At 42.6% G+C, this 23,460-nt stretch overlaps 1 protein-coding gene across 1 annotated transcript in view; it reads right to left on the reverse strand.

Annotated features, from left to right (window-relative positions):
* The window catches only part of sbf2.L (SET binding factor 2 L homeolog), a 176,514-nt gene that overhangs the window by 29,442 nt on the left and 123,612 nt on the right, over positions 1-23,460 (reverse strand). The window contains 6 exon segments of the mRNA NM_001091038.1: positions 4,053-4,248; positions 4,682-4,755; positions 4,838-5,007; positions 6,050-6,312; positions 7,425-7,592; positions 17,378-17,446. Of these exon segments, the coding sequence (NP_001084507.1) occupies positions 4,053-4,248; positions 4,682-4,755; positions 4,838-5,007; positions 6,050-6,312; positions 7,425-7,592; positions 17,378-17,446 (940 nt within the window).

A 23,460-nucleotide genomic window follows, 5' to 3' on the forward strand; every position in this document is an offset into this window, starting at 1 on the left:
GCTTAGTACAGGGAATACCTATGCTGCCATAGTTTTATGGGATCTCTCTGTACAGACTATGAGCAAACTTAGGGGACTGTTCCTGCTGAATTGTGCTTAGTACAGGGAATACCTATGTGCCATAGTTTTATGGGATCTCTCTGTACAGACTATGAGCAAACTTAGGGGCTGTTCCTGCTGAATTGTGCTTAGTACAGGGAATACCTATACTGCCATAGTTTTATGGGATCTCTCTGTACAGACTATGAGCAAACTTAGGGGACTGTTCCTGCTGAATTGTGCTTAGTACAGGGAATACCTATGCTGCCATAGTTTTATGGGATCTCTCTGTACAGACTATGAGCAAACTTAGGGGACTGTTCCTGCTGAATTGTGCTTAGTACAGGGAATACCTATGCTGCCATAGTTTTATGGGATCTCTCTGTACAGACTATGAGCAAACTTAGGGACTGTTCCTGCTGAATTGTGCTTAGTACAGGGGATACCTATGCTGCCATAGTTTTATGGGATCTCTCTGTACAGACTATGAGCAAACTTAGGGGACTGTTCCTGCTGAATTGTGCTTAGTACAGGGAATACCTATGCTGCCATAGTTTTATGGGATCTCTCTGTACAGACTATGAGCAAACTTAGGGACTGTTCCTGCTGAATTGTGCTTAGTACAGGGGAATACCTATGCTGCCATAGTTTTATGGGATCTCTCTGTACAGACTATGAGCAAACTTAGGGACTGTTCCTGCTGAATTGTGCTTAGTACAGGGAATACCTATGCTGCCATAGTTTTATGGGATCTCTCTGTACAGACTGAGAGCAAACTTAGGGACTGTTCCTGCTGAATTGTGCTTAGTACAGGGAATACCTATGCTGCCATAGTTTTATGGGATCTCTCTGTACAGACTATGAGCAAACTTAGGGGCTGTTCCTGCTGAATTGTGCTTAGTACAGAGAATACCTATGCTGCCATAGTTTAACAGTTGCACATAGAAAATCCCTTGTTTATGAAACATAAGGGTTATACAACTCTAATCGACATTAGAATAAAAACAAGTAAATAATAACCCGATCCCGTTACAAACTTGCAACCTCTAATAAGCGCCAAAGAGTTTTGGGTCAGTACAAGATGTTCCTGGCTAATATATATACAAACGAGGAAGAAAATGGACAAACGAAAATAAATAGACAAATACTAAAACACAATCAAAACCCCCCAATCTTTCTTCATCCTCATTTGCCAACGAGCCGCTATTCTAAAGGCTACAAATCCCGGCTCTGGCATTGGGAACACGGGAGGAAGATGATTTGTGAGCAGATGTGGATGTCGGGGAACAGCTGATTTTCTCCGTAATTAAATTTAATTTGTTTCGTGTGAATCAAATGCGTAAGTCGGCTCTAATAAATCACACGCGTGTAAGTTCCCCCGGCCAAGTGTCCACTTATTCCTTTGAAGCGGATTCCCGGCCTCGCATTCCCAAAGAACTCCAGCCCGTCACATTCCATCCCTTTATACGGAACTTGGATCTGGACTGGAAATATAGAGAAATTGGCAACCTCTCCAATGATTACACCTTCTCATTTAAAGGGGACGGTTCACCTATAAGTTTTAGTATGTTATAGCTTATTCTAAACAACTTTTCAATTGGTCTTCATTATTGATCATTTACAGTTTTTGAATGATTAGAATTATTTCCAGCTCTTTAAGGCTACAAATGTATTATTATTGCTACTTTAAATCATCATCTTTATATTCAGTCCCTCTCCTATTCATATTCCAGTCTCTTATTCAAATCAGTGCATGGTTGCTAGGGTAACTTGGACCATAGCAACCGGATGGCTGAAACCGGAGAGCTGTTGAATAGAAATCTAAATAACTCAAAAACAGCGAATAATAAAATATGGAAACCGGTTTATTTCAATGGCACGCAGGTCCATGAACAATTCCAGAATATTCGGCGTGCCTGCATCTGGCTCATTGTCAATGTGTTGGTGCTCTATAAATACATGTTAATAATATAATATACTCAGCATGGAAGTGTTGCTGTTTTCATTGGATGATGGAGTGGCTCAGCTGTTCAGCTTTTTGAGGGTCTGGAAAGGCTTCACAGAGGGAAAATGGGTGGCCGGATAACTTAACCGCTCCGGGTCATGGAAACCAAACAAGAGTCAACTTTGGAGATGGTTCCAAGGGCAAGAGCAAGGTGAGGGAACATCTCATACTTCTATATGAATCGACACCAAGCTATGCTCTACCTACACCCACAGTCTGGGGTGCCAGGAATACCATTAGCCACTCTCTAGAGCAGTGGTTGGGGGTCTTTTTTGGTTCAAGCTCCCTTTTGAGTTCCAACGTGTGGTTGGATCAGCCATTTAGTCATAGTTAGAAGAATTTCTAGGAATCAAAGATCCATCTTCCTTTGATTGACCTCCAAGATGGGCTTCAAGAGTATCTAGGAGAGCAAATCTGGCATTAAGACTTGACCCATCCCCAAGCAAGGTTCTGAGCCCCCATAGTGAGGCCAGCCCCACAGTGTGGAACACATTGTTTTCTAAGATATGTCAACTCATCATTCCTCATCTATCTTGAGTACTGGGCAATTATTCATTCCCTAAGCCAGGGATCCCCTTTTGAACCTGTGAGCAACAGAAGTAAGAGGAGTTGGGGAGCAACACTAGCATGAAAAATGTTCTTGGGGTGCCAAATTAGTGCTGTGATTTACCATTGGTAGCCCCTATGTGGATTGTCAACCTACATTGAGACGCTGTTTGGCAGTGCACCTGATTTTTACGCAACCAAAACTTGCCTCCAAGCCTGGAATTCAAAAATAATCACCTGCTTTGAAGCCACTGGGAGCAACATCCAAGGGGTTGGAGAGCAACATGTTACTCACGAGCTACTGGTTGGGGATCACTGCCTTGGCTCTACTATGAGCTCTGCAACACTCAACTCTACAATAGACTCTATTTGGTTCACCAACCACATCATTGAAGGTCCTGATTCATGAACACGTTGGATGAGAAGTCAACCTCCATGGCCCTCAAGCTCCCATTCTTGAAGTCAATGGTTCTGAAGCTGTAGGGTCAACACCTTGGCTGACTTGGATCAGTGGGGGCTCAGAGTGTAACTGATTAAGGTGATAGGCCAATTGCTTATTTTCTCACCGACTTAAGGGGGCCGTAGACGTAACAATTACGATCTATCCTGGAAAAGATCTTCCCAGGAAAGATTGTTTGTTTCAATACACGCGTGTAGAGCAGCATCTTCAGTTATACAGTAGAAACAACTGTATCTGACGATTCAGCACTAGCAATGGCCGATTCGGATGCCTTCAATCCAAATTTTCCCGCCAGCCCGATCAACGAGCCAACCAATAACCAAGTCTTCTGCTGATATCGGTCGGCTCATCTCCCACCATACACGGACCGAATATTGTACGACAATATGTTTTGTACGAAATTATGAATGAGTCTATGGCCACCTTAAAGGTGGCCATCGCCAAACGAGTGGATCTCTCCCCGATATGCCCACATTGAGGTGGGTGATACCGGGCTGTTCCGATCATGGGCCCAACAATTGGATCATAATGCATCCGATAGAGGCGGTCGGATTGCGGGACCTCATACACGCATAGATGCGGCAGCGATCCAACGGGATTTTTTAACCTGCCCGATCGAGTTCTGCTCGACTTTCGGCCAGATATCGATTGGGAAAGCCCATCGGATGGCCCCACACATGGGCCAATAAGCTGCCGACTGTCTGTCGCAGCTTTTATGGGCCCGAGTATGGGGGCTTTAACTCCTGGGATCACAAGTTAAAGGTAAACGATGGCGAGATGTCATAGGAACAGGTACTTTCTGCCCTAGATAGTGATATCCCTCATATCTATCACTTTAATATGAGCTGATGGGGCCATGACCAAATGTTGGACCTCAAAAAGTGTCTTTAACTGAAGAAGCACCTGGAGGTTGTTGTATCCTTAATTTTTGTCTTTCCACATTCCAGACCATAACCACGACAACAATAAAGACTGAAAAGAAAGACTCAAGGCATAACGTACCTAGTGCATCATGGGGCGTGCCTTTAAATATGATCCTGTAAGTGGTAAGGAACAGCGCCCCCTCTGCTGGCAGAATGTGAGGTCCTCCAAGCATTCCACCGGTCGCTTCTTCCCTGCCATCGGGATCCAGGAGCACCCGCAAAGCTTCGCACACAAACTCTTCCCCGGGAAGCAAAGCCGGTCTCATGATTTTAGGCTATAAAACATAACGAGACATCGTATCACACCGGCATTTCCCGAGGGAGCCCTGCGGAATTCTGACGCGGATTCCAAGGAATGGGTTCAGGTGAGATCATCGATGACAAATTGAATGCAAAGAATTCTTCACTGAAGAGCGACTGGCCGGGGCCCCGTAAGGTCACTGTGGGCCACATATTGAAATTTTTATCTCTTTCCCAATGGCTGACACTTAGAGATGAATCAGCTGCCGGGACCAGAGAGGGGGGAATAAAACACAGCAATATGCTGATTTATCACATTAATGGGTAAAAAAATTGCATTCCTGGATCTAATTTAAAAAACAATGAAGAGTCACGAGCGGGGAAAGCAATTTTAATGCTTTAGTTCCCCTTTAAATAGAGTTAAGCATTATCTGAACAGCACATGTGACAAGACAAATGATCACGCACCTTCTTAATAGGAGGGAGCCTTCTGCTTTCTCGGTGTACAGCCTCCAGGGTTTCAATATGCATCGCTACAATCCCTAATAAGAATACAACAGTGAGGCACAAAGCAATGCATGAATGGAAGCTGCCATATTGCTTGCCTTGAGAGGGGGCACTTACCAGGGATCATGCAGTGCAGGCTCTTGATGTGGTCCTGCGTTACGCCGCTTTCAGTGCACACTTTGTCAATGAAGCGGGTGATGAAGCGCACCACCGAATTCGCAATGTCGTTCTCTGAATCCTCGAACCCACTTTCCGTGTCGTAGCTCTCGGCAACGCTCCCTGCAATGCTGAATGCACAAAATAAATATATTCATCACTGTTATTAGAAAACGTATTTATACATATGGGAGGAGGTGCCATATTGATTCCCTTAGACAGTACAGTATGAGGGTATAGCTTATTGTGTGCCCAGAACATTCCTTCTCTGTATATTTGTATTTATACATATGGGAGGAGGAGGTGCCATATTGATTCCCTTAGACAGTACAGTATGAGGGTATAGCTTATTGTGTGCCCAGAACATTCCTTCTCTGTATATTTGTATTTATACATATGGGAGGAGGAGGTGCCATATTGATTCCCTTAGACAGTACAGTATGAGGGTATAGCTTATTGTGTGCCCAGAACATTCCTTCTCTGTATATTTGTATTTATACATATGGGAGGAGGAGGTGCCATATTGATTCCCTTAGACAGTACAGTATGAGGGTATAGCTTATTGTGTGCCCAGAACATTCCTTCTCTGTATATTTGTATTTATACATATGGGAGGAGGAGGTGCCATATTGATTCCCTTAGACAGTACAATATGAGGGTTTATATCCCTTTGAAGCAGTCCCATTATTATATATCAGTGCAATTCCGTCCCTTGCAGCTGGAGAAACTGGGGAAGTATCACAAGTAAATGACTGACGGGATGATGTAAAACACGCCGGGGAAACTGTAAGAGGCCCGTTCTGAAACACAAGTGGGTCGCAGGGGTCAGCGGTTGGATACTGGGAGTCCGTGGTGGTTTTGCAGGGAATGAATAATTCCGTGTTTGACAGTTATGGCACCGAGTCATTTTGAAAGAATGAAACATAACAGTGTAAACAACGAGGTCATCCCGATTACCCTCCAATTAAGCAACGCAACTGTCATTGTTTATGGTTTCTCCATCAGACATTTAATCTAAGTGGCGACACAAGGATGCGCGGCGCATTCCAATGTGCATAAACAACGAGGTTGCACCCAATGGCTTGTGCTCCAATTAACTCTGCAAACAGTAACAGGCTTTCTATCTAAGTGCATCTATTGCAAGTGGGTGACACCGGCCCTTTAAACACCCACCTATTGGTTACAATGCTGTTGCTGCCGCTCTCCCAGTCGCCGGTGGCAGAGGTGCGTAGCAGTTTGTTCTTGCTGGTGTCCAGTGGTACCAGAAGATACACCATGAGGTTGGCAAAATGGATGGCTTGGCTGAACACCGTGCTCTCCTCGCTCTGGATCAGCTCCTGTTGGGTCTCCTTGCTGAGCGTTGGCCACAGGCGTAACTGTTCCGCCGCCAGGTCCATAACCGTTCTCTCCGGGTTTCCAGAATCAACTCCATTTTCCTTTAGTGGACATCAAAGAGAATGAAAAAAAAAACACAACATGCCATGGAGGAAATCCCAAGCGAACTTGGAAAAGCAGAACACTGGGGGTGAAGTTCCCCTTTAAAGAACGCTGTTCATAGAGCCCAGAAGCAATATGACTGCACATGAATGATTTATTATAGTTATATAGTGGTTCTAATAATACCAGTATATTGGTCATCAGATCCATCAAGGTTACACTGTTTGCTGGACATAGATTGTCCTCTCTTGACCTCTTTAGATATACTGACAGCTGATGGGTTCCTCTAGTCACCCTAAGTAACCCTCAAACCAGCCCTGCAGCTTGGATGAACAATTTAGAACCTCTCATCCTTTTTACCTGGATCTTTCTTAGGTGGTCCCAAGGTCTCCCGGAAGGCTAAATGAGATTATGGGAGATAAATTTAGATAATGGTTTGAGGGTTACACCTGATGCCCAATATGCTCACCTTGCACTAAATCAAGTCCCCATTCCTTCCAAATCAATCTAGATCTACCCAAACCAATCTAGATCTACCCAAACCAATCTAGATCTACCCAAACCAATCTAGATCTACCCAAACTAATCTAGATCTACCCAAACCAATCTAGATCTACCCAAACCAATCTAGATCTACCCAAACCAATCTAGATCTACCCAAACCAATCTAGATCTACCTAAACCAATCTAGATCTAGATTTACCCAAACCAATCTAGATCTACCCAAACAATCTAGATCTACCCAAACCAATCTAGATCTCCACAAACCAATCAAGATCTACTCAAACCAAACAAGATCTACCCAAACCAAACTAGATCTACCCAAACCAATCAAGATCTACCCAAACCAAACTAGATCTACCCAAACCAAACTAGATCTACCCAAACCAAACTAGATCTACCCAAACCAAACTAGATCTACCCAAACCAATCTAGATCTACCCAAACCAATCTAGATCTACCCAAACCATAAAGCACAACCTGTTTTATTCCAACCCCTGATTTGGAGAGGATCCCACATAAGACCTCTGCCTGTCCTCTCTCAACAACAGTCTTGTTTAGAGGACCCTAAAAACATTCTAAGAGTAAGGGGTTTTGTAGAGACACTCACCTTGGGCTCAGATGCTCCTTGGTTGCCGTTTTTAGTGGTCAGATAGAGGGAACGCACTTGGTTCTGCACATCATTATAAAACGTGGTCTCCCAAAACTGCTGATTTGCCCACACCCCGTGGTCTTGGACACAGGTATAGGCAAACTGGCTGACGGCCGCTGACAGTTTCTGCAGAAACGAGATTTAAAGAAACATTAACATTTAATGCACAAAGAGGGATAGAAATATTTGACTACTACCAATAATCATTACTGAACGATGAGCAAACTCTTAATATCAGGGTGACTGAGCATCTAGCCAGGCTTTTAGTGGTATCTAGAAGAGAATATGCTGAGACTTGTCCATTTGGGTCCAGTCTGGTCTTAAAAGACTCAGGGAACCTTGGTGTGAATTATAACTGGTGACTGCTCAGATGTATCATATTGGGAAGAAGATACTCCAAGATAAAGTGGGACAATCACTCCTCCAATGGACCCTGTAGAGTCACCTATCCCATTCAACGTAGATGGAGATACCAACCTTAGTGCCTTTACTTCTTTCTTGTTAAAACTCAACAAACCAAAAATATTTTTGGTTTCCCTTTCTAGAAGACTGGTAATGTGTCTCTTTCTGATACCAGTAAACCAGTAGTGGCACCAGCAGAGGGCAGGTTGGCACCAGGAATGTGGCAGTTTAACCTTGGGAGTCGTTAATCATGTCAGAGTTGTGTTTGAGTTATTCCCAGAATGCCGACCATAGATAGCCTCTAATGAGGACAAACATCTCCAAATCTCAATCTTTTATCTTCTTTATTCATTTCCTTTCTAGTCTTATCGGGGAAAGTGTGTACGTGGCCTTGGTGTCAGCTTTATTTAGCAGTCTCCAGCTCCATGGGCCGAAAAACAACGGTTTGCTGGAATAAAAACATGTCAGAACCAAGACTAATCCCTCTAATAAATTTAATATTAAACTTACTGGTACTGCATTCACTTTCCTAAGGGGTTGTGTTGTGCACAAAAATCAGCTTCATTCTACTTGGCCGACACATAAATGGTTCTCCCTAAGACTTTGCTATTGATGTTCTCCATAGTTTGCTGGAGATGTTCCTAAAGAACAGATATCGCTGGATTTAGGTTGAATCCATAAACTTGGCCAGACTCAACAGAAGGCAGCCCAGAGTGTTCCATACATTGTATTCGGCTGAGCCGCTTGAACTCTCAGCCCGAGTTAGACATTAGGTAGTGGAGTAAATACAACAGTACAGATTAAGGTCAGGTCAAGGTAAGTTGCTGTGTAACAAACGGGCCAGCCGTGCTCCAGGCACAAAGAAATGAGTCTCTTCTGCTCGGCATGAGAAAAGGAACCCAATTCAATGTACAGAACTGTCAGAAGGCTGACGATTCCCTTCACTAGAATTTAAAAGAGATCTTTTGTAACTAAGGGGTGGAATAAATATTATAGAATGTAAGTGGTCAAACTTACTATTAATCAGTGAGGAATATTAAGAAGCAACAATCACCTGCTAATTCCCACACTGAAGTTAATGGGTTACTACTGTTACTATAGACACCATCTTTCCCTACTATACCTGCTATCCCACAGTCACACTCCCTTCCCAGAGACTATTATCCCACTGTTACTATAGGCACCATCTCTCTCTACTATACCTGCTATCCCACAGTCACACTCCCTTCCCAGAGACTATTATCCCACTGTTACTATAGGTACCATCTCTCACTACTATACCTGCTATCCCACAGTCACACTCCCTTCCCAGAGACTATTATCCACTGTTACTATAGACACATCTCTCTCCCTACTATACCTGCTATCCCACAGTCACACTCCCTTCCCAGAGACTATTATCCCACTGTTACTATAGACACCATCTCTCCCTACTATACCTGCTATCCCACAGTCACACTCCCTTCCCAGACACTATTATCCCACTGTTACTATAGACACATCTCTCCCTACTATACCTGCTATCCCACAGTCACACTCCCTTCCCAGAGACTATTATCCACTGTTACTATAGGCACCATCTCTCCCTACTATACCTGCTATCCCACAGTCACACTCCCTTCCCAGAGACTATTATCCACTGTTACTATAGACACATCTCTCTCCCTACTATACCTGCTATCCCACAGTCACACTCCCTTCCCAGAGACTATTATCCCACTGTTACTATAGACACCATCTCTCCCTACTATACCTGCTATCCCACAGTCACACTCCCTTCCCAGAGACTATTATCCACTGTTACTATAGACACCATCTCTCCCTACTATACCTGCTATCCCACAGTCACACTCCCTTCCCAGAGGAAAGGTAAATAATAATCCTAATGTAATGATATAAGGTACAGATAGGAAAAGCTTTGGTAATGGTTATCCCAGTACTGACAAAGTTAAAGAGTCAGCCAAGTGTTAGAGCTGAGTTGTATAACAATATAATGCTACAATGGAATCTGTTGAGCTGAAATTGTTTTCCTCTAATTCAGTTAACTGATATAACACACACACTATACACAGTCTTTATCAAATATAATTGTTAACACCGATACACAATCATGTTTGCAGTTTTGTAAACAAAACATTTAAGCAGATGCCTTTGGAATACCTTGGGTTTGACTTTTTAATTAACTTTGTATTTCAAGAGACGTCTGTGCCAAGTATAAGGATTAGAAGATAAACATACTCAGCATTGCTACTAAACATAGGGGTTGTCAATCAGTGACCTGCTTCCTGCTTCAAACTTAAAGGGACACAACTGCCTAAAATGTTCCTGCTGAATTGTGCTTAGTACAGGGAATACCTATGCTGCCATAGTTTTATGGGGTCTCTCTGTACAGACTATGAGCAAACTTAGGGGACTGTTCCTGCTGAATTGTGCTTAGTACAGAGGAATACCTATGCTGCCATAGTTTTATGGGATCTCTCTGTACAGACTATGAGCAAATTTAGGGACTGTTCCTGCTGAATTGTGCTTAGTACAGAGGAATACCTATGCTGCCATAGTTTTATGGGATCTCTCTGTACAGACTATGAGCAAATTTAGGGACTGTTCCTGCTGAATTGTGCTTAGTACAGGGAATACCTATGCTGCCATAGTTTTATGGGATTTCTCTGTACAGACTATGAGCAAACTTAGGGGACTGTTCCTGCTGAATTGTGCTTAGTACAGGGAATACCTATGCTGCCATAGTTTTATGGGATTTCTCTGTACAGACTATGAGCAAACTTAGGGGACTGTTCCTGCTGAATTGTGCTTAGTACAGGTGAATACCTATGCTGCCATAGTTTTATGGGATCTCTCTGTACAGACTATGAGCAAACTTAGGGGCTGATCCAGGAATACCTGATACATAATTCCATAAAGAATCTGCTTTTTATCAGTTGTGTACGAGAGCAAACGCGCAGTTTTTGGGTAAAGGTGACAGGGGCAGTGAGAAGTGATTATTTACACAGGGAGAGGATAATGTGAAACTTTCCTGTTTTTCCACAAAGCCAGAAAACCCGGTGTCTGATCTATAGGAAAATCTCATCAATTTCAGAGCACGAGGGACCAATCGCCGTTCCCCATTGGAATGAATTCGGGTTTATTTTTTCTAGGGAAGCACCGAATCCTCTGTGAAAGATTCGGCCGAATACCGAACCTGAATTTGCATATGCAAATTAGGGGGGGGAACTGAAAGCATTTTTACTTCCTTGTTTTCTCAGAAAAAGTTACACAATTTCATTCGCTGCCCCTAATTTGCATATGCTAATTAGGATTCGGTTCGGCAGAACTGAAAAAGGCCGAATCCTGGATTCGGTGCAACCCTAATTTTTTCTCATCCAATAAATACTCCCGGGGGCAGAGCTTACACTTCAGTCTCCAGGGCCAAAAGTGGGGGAGATGATTCTGGACCCCCCCTCTCTCTTCAGTTTGGGGGCTTATTGATAGATGTCAGGATTTATCAAAATCTTAAACGAAATCCTTTGTCGCACCCCCTTTTTTATCTGCTTTTGGGTGACTGCCCCAATTGATGGGTCGTCAGTTGCCCCTGCCCTTGTACATTGGTTTGAAAACTGTAGAAACCCTAAAAAAAAAAAAATGGGGTAATTAGTCAATGTGTGTGAATGTTTATTGGCTACAGAGGTTGTTGACCAACAGGGCAGTCGCTATCAGGCCCAATGGAACGAAGGCTCTGACCCCCCCAGGATGATGATGGTATGTGCCAATATAAAGACTGACCCGCAGGACTAATGGGCCGGAGACCATTTAAGGCAAAGCTGTGGGGGTGAATTCCGCCGTTCTATTATGTCACTTTATAATGAAGCAGCTGCTCCCGAGGCTCAAGTCATAAATCCAATCTCCCGCTAAGTAGAAAAATGTCATCTTGTTATCATTTCCAGCCCTGAATACTCTCGGTTTCCCCTGTGCCAACATTTCTCTGCCCCGAGACTCACAGGGGCCCCCCGATAATCACTTGCACTTATGCAATGAGGCTATTATATAAAATGACCAGCAGCTATGGGGTTAATGAGAAAAAAATGCAAAAGAAACGGGATTATGTAAAATTTCTGATTTGAGTTAAGGGGTGGTTTTTAAGTTATTTAGCTTTTTATTCAGCAGCTCTCCAGTTTGTAATTTCAGCCATCTGGTTGCTAGGGTCCAAATCCCCCTAGCAACCATGCACTGATTTGAATAAGAGACTGGAATATGATTAGGAGAGGCCTGAATAGAAAGATGAGGAATAAAAAGTAGCAATAACAACCCGGATTCGGTGCACCCCGTAATATATAGTGAATAAAGTAACCCCTATTGTAAAATATAAGGATATTATAAGTCACAGAGGAGTTTCATGACCATATAAAAGTACCAGGCCAAAGGCCGACTGGGGGTACTTTATTTATTATCATACACAAGTTTCAGTGAGTCATGTGACAGAAATGACATCAGAACTCACCGTTTATAACTGATGACATCAGAACTCACCGTTTATAACTGATGACATCAGAACTCACCGTTTATAAGGATATAATTTACAGGATATTACAAAAGCCATGAATATCTTGTAAATTATAGCCTTATAAACGGTGAGTTCTGATGTCATCAGTTATAAACGGTGAGTTCTGATGTCATCAGTTATAAACGGTGAGTTCTGATGTCATTTCTGTCACTGAAACATGTGTATTATAATAAATAAAGTACCCCCAGTTGTAAAATATGAGGATATTAGAAGTTACCTCGGCCTTGTGCTTTTATATGGTCATGAAACTCCTCGGTAACTTTTAATATCCTTATATTTTACAAGAGGGGGCACGTTATTCACTATATATCACTCAGTACCCATGGGGGTATTGACATTGGGCATCCCAAGATGTCATAGAATTAGTCCTGCTATTTGCTCTTTCCAGGATAGTCTCGTCATTTCTGTAGTTTCTCCAATGGAAAGTTCCACTGGTTTTAAAGATAAAATAATCCCATTGCCACGAGGTCTGAGGAACAATTGTGGAACCCCCTGTATCTCATGGGGAACAATGGAGGGTTCTGTGCTTTGAAGCAAAACCAGTAATTACCAGTGAATCAAAGCGGCCTCAGTATTTCCTTCTCTCGACTCTTTTTCTTGGCAGTTTCCTATTTAGGCTCTTTCATCTGTTTATAAATAAATTCTCACTTTATTTCTTTTATTTGTTAGAGAGGCTGCTTGGCCTTTCCTTAATAATAAGGGGCAGTCACTGCATGAACCGGAATATTAACCGCCGGATTAGTATTAATGTCATTTACATTGGGACTAATTCAGAATCTCAATCAGCAGGAACAGCCCCTAAATTTGCTCATAGTCTGTACAGAGAGATCCCATAAAACTATGGCAGCATAGGTATTCCCTGTACTAAGCACAATTCAGCAGGAACAGTCCCCTAAGTTTGCTCATAGTCTGTACAGAGAGATCCCATAAAACTATGGCAGCATAGGTATTCCCTGTACTAAGCACAATTCAGCAGGAACAGTCCCTAAGTTTGCTCATAGTCTGTACAGAGAGATCCCATAAAACTATGGCAGCATAGGTATTCCCTGTACTAAGCACAATTCAGCAGGAACAGCCCCCTAAGTTTGCTCATAGTCTGTACAGAGAGATCCCATAAAACTATGGCAGCATAGGTATTCCCCTGTACTAAGCACAATTCAGCAGGAACAGTCCCTAAGTTTGCTCATAGTCTGTACAGAGAGATCCCATAAAACTATGGCAGCATAGGTATTCCCTGTACTAAGCACAATTCAGCAGGAACAGTCCCTAAGTTTGCTCATAGTCTGTACAGAGAGATCCCATAAAACTATGGCAGCATAGGTATTCCTCTGTACTAAGCACAATTCAGCAGGAACAGTCCCTAAGTTTGCTCATAGTCTGTACAGAGAGATCCCATAAAACTATGGCAGCATAGGTATTCCTCTGTACTAAGCACAATTCAGCAGGAACAGTCCCTAAGTTTGCTCATAGTCTGTACAGAGAGATCCCATAAAACTATGGCAGCATAGGTATTCCCTGTACTAAGCACAATTCAGCAGGAACAGTCCCTAAGTTTGCTCATAGTCTGTACAGAGAGATCCCATAAAACTATGACAGCATAGGTATTCCCTGTACTAAGCACAATTCAGCAGGAACAGTCCCTAAGTTTGCTCATAGTCTGTACAGAGAGATCCCATAAAACTATGATATATAGGTATTCCCTGTACTAAGCACAATTCAGCAGGAACAGTCCCTAAGTTTGCTCATAGTCTGTACAGAGAGATCCCATAAAACTATGGCAGCATAGGTATTCCCTGTACTAAGCACAATTCAGCAGGAACAGTCCCTAAGTTTGCTCATAGTCTGTACAGAGAGATCCCATAAAACTATAAATTAAGTTATTTTAAAAGATAAATTAAGTTATTTCAGAAACAAACCATGTACATATAAAACATTATTTTAACCACTCACAATTAGATTGTTATAAATCTTTTTCCCGTGTCTGGTCCCACATGGATATATCCGCACCCCCTTTTGAATGAGGCTCCAGAACTATAAGTACATGACTTCCCCCCTTATATAACAGTAAGAAGTATCATCTGTTTGGCCAGTGGCCGCATGTTTCAGTTGGACGGGGCAGTGTGGGGTAATTGGAAGCAGTTTGGTCAGATTTCTGTCTTTGATTCCGTTGCTAATCTGACCTTTTGCATAATATTTGGCAGGAGATGCGTCCAGGAGTCTTGTCTTTCATTATAATAATCATACGATGCTCCCCTTCCAGGTATCCAGTCTCAGCACGAACATGTAATGAATCCACACGGCTCTTTTACTCGGTATAACACGGATTCTAGTACAACAGTCTACAGTATGAAACTGTGTGCCCAGAGCATTCCTTCTCTGTATATTTGTATTTATACATATGGGAGGAGGAGGAGGTGCCATATTGATTCCCTTAGACAGTACAGTATGAGGGTATAGCTTATTGTGTGCCCAGAACATTCCTTCTCTGTATATTTGTATTTATACATATGGGAGGAGGAGGTGCCATATTGATTCCCTTAGACAGTACAGTATGAGGGTATAGCTTATTGTGTGCCCAGAACATTCCTTCTCTGTATATTTGTATTTATACATATGGGAGGAGGAGGTGCCATATTGATTCCCTTAGACAGTACAGTATGAGGGTATAGCTTATTGTGTGCCCAGAACATTCCTTCTCTGTATATTTGTATTTATACATATGGGAGGAGGAGGAGGTGCCATATTGATTCCCTTAGACAGTACAGTATGAGGGTATAGCTTATTGTGTGCCCAGAACATTCCTTCTCTGTATATTTGTATTTATACATATGGGAGGAGGAGGTGCCATATTGATTCCCTTAGACAGTACAGTATGAGGGTATAGCTTATTGTGTGCCCAGAACATTCCTTCTCTGTATATTTGTATTTATACATATGGGAGGAGGAGGTGCCATATTGATTCCCTTAGACAGTACAGTATGAGGGTATAGCTTATTGTGTGCCCAGAACATTCCTTCTCTGTATATTTGTATTTATACATATGGGATGAGGAGGTGCCATATTGATTCCCTTAGACAGTACAGTATGAGGGTATAGCTTATTGTGTGCCCAGAACATTCCTTCTCTGTATATTTGTATTTATACATATGGGAGGAGGAGGTGCCATATTGATTCCCTTAGACAGTACAGTATGAGGGTATAGCTTATTGTGTGCCCAGAACATTCCTTCTCTGTATATTTGTATTTATACATATGGGAGGAGGAGGAGGTGCCATATTGATTCCCTTAGACAGTACAGTATGAGGGTATAGCTTATTGTGTGCCCAGAACATTCCTTCTCTGTATATTTGTATTTATACATATGGGAGGAGGAGGTGCCATATTGATTCCCTTAGACAGTACAGTATGAGGGTATAGCTTATTGTGTGCCCAGAACATTCCTTCTCTGTATATTTGTATTTATACATATGGGAGGAGGGAGGTGCCATATTGATTCCCTTAGACAGTACAGTATGAGGGTATAGCTTATTGTGTGCCCAGAGCATTCCTTCTCTGTATATTTGTATTTATACATATGGGAGGAGGGAGGTGCCATATTGATTTAATTAGACAATACAGTATGAGGATATAGCTTATTGTGTGCCCAGAACATTCCTTCTCTGTATATTTGTATTTATACATATGGGAGGAGGGAGGTGCCATATTGATTTCCTTAGACAATACAGTATGAGGGTATAGCTTATTGTGTGCCCAGAACATTCCTTCTCTGTATATTTGTATTTATACATATGGGAGGAAGGAGGTGCCATATTGATTGCCTTAGACAGTACAGTATGAGGGTATAGCTTATTGTGTGCCCAGAACATTCCTTCTCTGTATATATATATTTATACATATGGGAGGAGGAGGTGCCATATTGATTCCCTTAGACAGTACAGTATGAGGGTATAGCTTATTGTGTGCCCAGAACATTCCTTCTCTGTATATTTGTATTTATACATATGGGAGGAGGGAGGTGCCATATTGATTCCCTTAGACAGTACAGTATGAGGGTATAGCTTATTGTGTGCCCAGAACATTCCTTCTCTGTATATTTGTATTTATACATATGGGAGGAGGGAGGTGCCATATTGATTCCCTTAGACAGTACAGTATGAGGGTATAGCTTATTGTGTGCCCAGAACATTCCTTCTCTGTATATTTGTATTTATACATATGGGAGGAGGGAGGTGCCATATTGATTCCCTTAGACAGTACAGTATGAGGGTATAGCTTGTGTGCCCAGAGCATTCCTTCTCTGTATATTTGTATTTATACATATGGGAGGAGGAGGTGCCATATTGATTCCCTTAGACAGTACAGTATGAGGGTATAGCTTATTGTGTGCCCAGAGCATTCCTTCTCTGTATATTTGTATTTATACATATGGGAGGAGGTGTAGGATGAGTAGGATTTATTTGCCCAGCACATGACTCTTGGTACTAGGACTATGTGGTTTAGAATTCCTGCTGCTCATTCTTTCCCCTCAGAATCAGGACCTGGAGCCATGAGGTGGGTACGTGTTGGAATGTAGAAGTAAAGCTCCCGGGCCCATGAGTCATGTTTGCACTGACAATGCCGTTTATTTGGGACACGGTAACATAATAATCACAATCAGGAAGAGAATTATCCCGGCAGAGACTCGTTATTCTTTAATAAGTTTGGGGAAGTGAGTGCGGCTGCTCAGCACCTCGTTATCTCACATGCGACCGGATTAACGAATTTGCAGTATTTAAACTAAATAAACGTGATGCTGATGTCACTGGATGAGTCTCCCCCATCCAATGATTAACAACAAGACCCTTAGATAAAGGGTAACTAAACCTACCCTGTGTTTTGTCATCCTATAGCTCTGATCCTGCAGCAGCCGTAAAGCAAGACTGAGCTGCTGCGATGGCTTGAAAACATCACTTACCCTGCAGAAGGCCGTCGCCAGGGGGAGCAGCTGAGAAGCGATGGTGTATTCCTCAGAACCGGAGCAATCCTAGTAAGAAAGAGAAAACAGGGAAAGTCTCAGACACTTCTGATACGGAACCGGGACTTTATTCTTGAGGCTTTTGTATTTGTTCTTTTGGGTGAATTCTTACCATAACGGGGAGGAATAAAATAAACAGGAGCAGCAGAGCCCATCCCGACCAGCTGCAAGTCTCCACCTGCTTTGTGTTGGGGGCTGGAGAGCAGGTGGGGCCCCCCATCGTAAATAAATGGGGTCTAAGCAAACCCAGATGTATCTGCTAATGGTGAGCCTGGGACTGGTCCCCTCAATGGAGTTTATTTACAGATGACTATAGTGTGTCCATGAATGGGAAATATCTAATGGCGCAATATAAATACAGAATTACTTCTTCTGTTTAATAGACTTGCCCTGTTGTCTTTATAGTGATGATGATGAGGGGTCTGGGTTGTTTTTTATATAAAATTGTGTGTATGGTAACACAACTTGTAATTATCTATTAGTTTTATTTATTAGAATGTATTGATGTTTACTACTATCCTTATCATTTACAGTAGGGGGTGCATTATCCCTTATAATACATGAGCGATACTCAGAGTTCCCTGTATAACTCAGCCTGCAGCCTTGTGTCTTTATATGGTCACAGAACAACCCCTCAGTGACTTCTAATATCCTTATCATTTACAGTAGGGGGTACATTATCCCTTATAATACATGAGTGATACTCAGAGCTCCCTGTATAACTCAGCCTGCAGCCTTGTGCCTTTATATGGTCACAGAACAACCCCTCAGTGACTTCTAATATCCTTATCATTTACAGTAGGGGGTACATTATCCCTTATAATACATGAGCGATACTCAGAGTTCCCTGTATAACTCAGCCTGCAGCCTTGTGCCTTTATATGGTCACAGAACAACCCCTCAGTGACTTCTAATATCCTTATCATTTACAGTAGGGGGTACATTATCCCTTATAATACATGAGTGATACTCAGAGTTCCCTGTATAACTCAGCCTGCAGCCTTGTGCCTTTATATGGTCACAGAACAACCCCTCAGTGACTTCTAATATCCTTATCATTTACAGTAGGGGGTACATTATCCCTTATAATACATGAGTGATACTCAGAGTTCCCTGTATAACTCAGCCTGCAGCCTTGTGCCTTTATATGGTCACAGAACAACCCCTCAGTGACTTCTAATATCCTTATCATTTACAGTAGGGGGTACATTATCCCTTATAATACATGAGTGATACTCAGAGTTCCCTGTATAACTCAGCCTGCAGCCTTGTGCCTTTATATGGTCACAGAACAACCCCTCAGTGACTTCTAATATCCTTATCATTTACAGTAGGGGGTACATTATCCCTTATAATACATGAGTGATACTCAGAGTTCCCTGTATAACTCAGCCTGCAGCCTTGTGCCTTTATATGGTCACAGAACAACCCCTCAGTGACTTCTAATATCCTTATCATTTACAGTAGGGGGTACATTATCCCTTATAATACATGAGTGATACTCAGAGTTCCCTGTATAACTCAGCCTGCAGCGTTGGTGGGAGGAACTAGATCCGCTGCTGTAGCCAATCAGAGCTTAGGAATGTTCATGGCAATAGGACAACCTGTAGAAAATCACAGAACAACCTGCGGCCAAGCAAAACACGGGAAGTTCTAGAGGGAGAAGGACAGAATGTGTATGTAGGAAAGTTCCTGCATGTGAGTAAATTGCGCAGATCTGTAGACCAGAGGGTATTTAATGAATTAACGACTGTATAATGAAACAATGAGTTGTGTTCCCAGGATTGTGCTGAGTAATTGACTGTACTGTGTAGGCAGAGCTCACACTCATCCCCTCCATCTCTAGAACAATAGCCAATAATGAGAAAACTAACCCCCCACACACATCTGACTCTCCTTAAGCCGACATGCCATGCGTGTTTGTAGCAACTGTCAGGAGGCCCCGTGGCAATAAAGTCCGGCCGAGCTCCGTCTCAAACCTTCTCCCAAGGAAATGGCTGGAATGCCGAGATGCCTGTGCTGTTTTCCCAGCGGGATGTTTGTTTGGAGCAAGAAATGTCCAAAGCCTTAAACTACACCAGCTGTGGGAGCGGGACGAACGATAAGGATCCCGCGTGGGGTAACGGGATGCGGAATACGGAAAGGGGTAATTATCAGAGGAAAGAAAAATTTTATAGAAGACGCACCTAATTATAAGGAACAAAGGATAAACAGGGTCAAACAGGAGCCTACCGGGGTTTTTCCGGTGTCCCGTCAGCCCAGTCCGGCCCTGAGGATAAACATAAGTAATGACTGCCCTAGCACAGACTACTAACCTTGTCTTTATATTAGGGATGTACCGGATCCACTTTTTTGGATTCGGCTGAACCCCCAAATCCTTTGCTAAAGATTCGGCCGAATACCGAACCCTAATTTGCATATGCAAATTAGGGGTGGGAAGGGGAAAACATTATTTATTTCCTTGCTTTGTAACAAAAAGTCACATGATTTGCCTCCCCGTCCCTAATTTACATATGCGAATTAGGGTTCGGATTCGGCCAGGCAGAAGGATTCGGCCGAATCGTGCTTAAAAAGGCCGAATCCTGGATTCAGTGCATCCCTACTTTATATTGGTATCTATACATAGGAGTGGGAGCTGCCATCATAATAATAATATCAATGGTTCCATCATGCAATGAAGGTGCAACTAGTATTAACTACACAATGCTTATTTACAGGGGAACTGCTTGTCCAAAAATATCCCCCCCCCTAAAGACTGCCCTCTATATTTATCAGTCCTACCTGTGACGGAGATACAAGCCGAGGAATAAGAGGCTGCAATTAGTCGAGGCATTTAATCTATATATGAATTCCACCACACGAGGAGCAAACTTATAAACCAAGTCCAGACGCATATCTGTCTCCCATTAGGAGCTCCAGTCAGCAACAAACACACAAATGCCTCTAATGACCATAAAACGGACATCGCTCCCCACTCCGAGCACATACATTTTAATTTCGGCCTACTTTCCTTATCTACAGGTTCATGTTGAGTAAGCCTGGTGCACAATGTACTGTCCTGAGGGACCAGAGCAGAATTCCAGCCCAGTAACGTTGGGGTTATATAGTAGTACAAGAGTTGTCTTGGTATGGTGGCCCATTGCTGCCACTGGCTCTTTACACTACTAAACACTGTTGAATAGTAGTCAAGGGTTGGTGCACCAGGACATATCATATCATGCAAGGAACATTCCTTCTCTGTATATTGTATTGGGTAGGAGGTGCCATTTCTATTTCCTTGACCTGGGTGGAGAGAACATCTGGTAGGACTACGTTAGCTAATAAAGACTGTTGATGAGATGCTTTGATATGGTTCTCTCCCCTGATATGGTTCTCTCTAGGTCAGTTATGTCCGTATCCTATCAAAAGGCTCAATAATCATACTTACGGCCCAGGCAGCCACCATGTCTAGAAGTCTTAAATATCATCTCAAGATCTCCTAACAGAAACAGCTTGCTATGGTACAAAGCTTCTCTTAGCATTCACCAAAGGACTACTTACTTTGTATGGTCTACGTTCTCATCAATAAAAACAAGAAGAGAGAATTATGGGTAAGAGGTTATGCAATGAGGATCATGAGGAGGACTACATGAGTGATAGCAAGGAACTGAGAAATGAAATGGAATGAAACCCAACTATCCCAAAGAGCATGGCTGGCACTTTATTGATAGCTGGAGGACATTTTCCAATGCGTCACAATCGGGTTCCATTGCGGCTGGTGAAGTTACCGTATGTAAGGGCAGTTCATTGCCTAAATTCAGTAAAGAACAATTTAATCTGCATCCAGATACGTAGATCTGGCTCTGGTGTTCCCTGGATATCAAAGGCCATATAAAATTTCACTATGTGCAAGTTAAAATAACTGAAGCCAACTGTGGCCTATAATTATCCAGCAGGCACTTATGAAGGGCGTTCTTCCCAAGCCGGGACACAAAGCTTTGTAGCATTAATGCCAACGTACAGAGCATTTTACTTCTGTTTTATGGGCTTACTGAAAGAATATATTAACAGCAGACTGAGAGAGAAGTTTACAGGAGAGGAATACAAGTTATATATTGAGCAGGTAATAGAGCTGCACAGAGCCAGACGCAGAGAGAAAGGGGCGAGAGGGAGTTTGGAGCAGAGACAGGCCAGAAAAGTAAAGAGGCTTATGGTCTGACTCTCAGAAAGGACACGATGTTGACTTTGGGTACAACAAAGGCCATTCCATGTGTTCCCATCTTTAGACACAATCCAGAATTAAAGTCCTACTGTATAACCCAGTTCTCCAGTGGTCTCAGCCTATTGACTCTCCTAGACAGCCCTAGAAGCCCTCTTTGGAGGTTAATTAGGGAGGGATTTGGGGTTAAAACGCATGAACTTTCCAATATTTTTTTCTTGGAACCATAGAGTTGAGTAGACAGATGTTCTCCTAGATTTCTAAGCTTATTATAAGCCTGTCTATTGTGCTCACACAACCTCATTACAACAATCACATATCTTGAGGAATCTGATATACCCTCATAACAAGTGTATGGCCTTTGCCTTTTACAAGATGCGACAGGCCGGGGGAATTCCAGATCCCAAATCATACAGAAAGCCCCGACTACAGAATTGGCATCTACACCAGAGCAGATCACCAGTCATGGAGAGGTGTTTACATTAATGATAGTTCTACTTTTTGTCGAAGGTCATTCTGCTGGTGAATGGCTTTGATTGAAATAAGGATCAATGCAAAACCAAAGTTTGGTTGAAACGGCTCTAATATTGAGTTGACCATTTTTGGGGGTTATGGCAACATTACATCATGATTCCAGGTCAAATCTACAAGTTGCAAATAAAAAGATGTTGGATTCCCACTGAATAAGCAAAGTTCACTCTGGAGAGCCAAATTAAATCCAGTGTACTTTATTCAAACACTCAAACACAACATGTTTCGGACAGACATGTCCTTCATCAGGTGCTTAGCACCTGATGAAGGACATGTCTGTCCGAAACATGTTGTGTTTGAGTGTTTGAATAAAGTACACTGGATTTAATTTGGCTCTCCAGAGTGAACTTTGCTTGTACCTTGGATATTGTGTGGCTTGGACGGTGCCAGTGACTCTGTCCGATAGAGCCTTGATGTCTTTGGAGTGAGGGACCTCCCGACTAATAATAGTATTCCCACTGAATAACCCTTTTAAGACAACAACATACCTTGAGGAATATAATATAGCCCCATAAAAATACATTTTTTACTACAGGTCTGGGGAATTTCAGCTCCCAAATTATACAGAAAGCGCTAGCTATAGAGCTGGCACCTACTGGAGAGCAGATCATCAATCACTGGGAAGTGTTTCCATTAATAATAGTTCTGGCATTTTAGGATACTTCTACTGGCTGGAGTTTGCAATAGAGTGGGCCAAACTCACAAAAATAGACTGAGTAGGAAAACTCTTACTACTGTGCACTATCTGCAAGTCAAATCTCCAGAATTGTAGATATAGGAAATTATGTACCCACTGGTGTGGAAATAGCAGGAGTGGCTAAGCCTGAAGGTCATTTAGGAGGATATTCCAGGACAAAGCCTACTTGCTTTCCTAGACAAAGACCAACTTGAAGGTTAATTCGAGTGAGATTTGGGGTGAAAACCTGTTTACTGCCCTAGATTTTCTAGAAACTATCGCTGAATGGCTGATATACTGTTTCCCTGGATCTCAAACTTTATCCTTATGATCTAAGGCAGTGATCCCCAACCAGTAGCTCGTGAGCAACATGTTGCTCTCCAACCCCCTTGGATGTTGCTCTCAGTGTTCTCAAAGCAGATGCTTATTTCTCAATTCCAGGCTTGGAGGTAAGTTTTGGTTGTATAAAAACCAGGTGTACTGCCAAATAGAGCCTCAATGTAGGTTGATAATCCACATAGGGGATACTAAATGGCCAATCACAGCCCTTATTTGGCACCCCAGGAACATTTTTCATGCATGTGTTGCTCCCCAACTCCTTTAACATCTGAATGTTGC

Source organism: Xenopus laevis, chromosome 4L (genome assembly GCF_017654675.1).
Source record: "Xenopus laevis strain J_2021 chromosome 4L, Xenopus_laevis_v10.1, whole genome shotgun sequence".
In the NCBI taxonomy this organism is placed as follows: Eukaryota; Metazoa; Chordata; class Amphibia; order Anura; family Pipidae; genus Xenopus; species Xenopus laevis.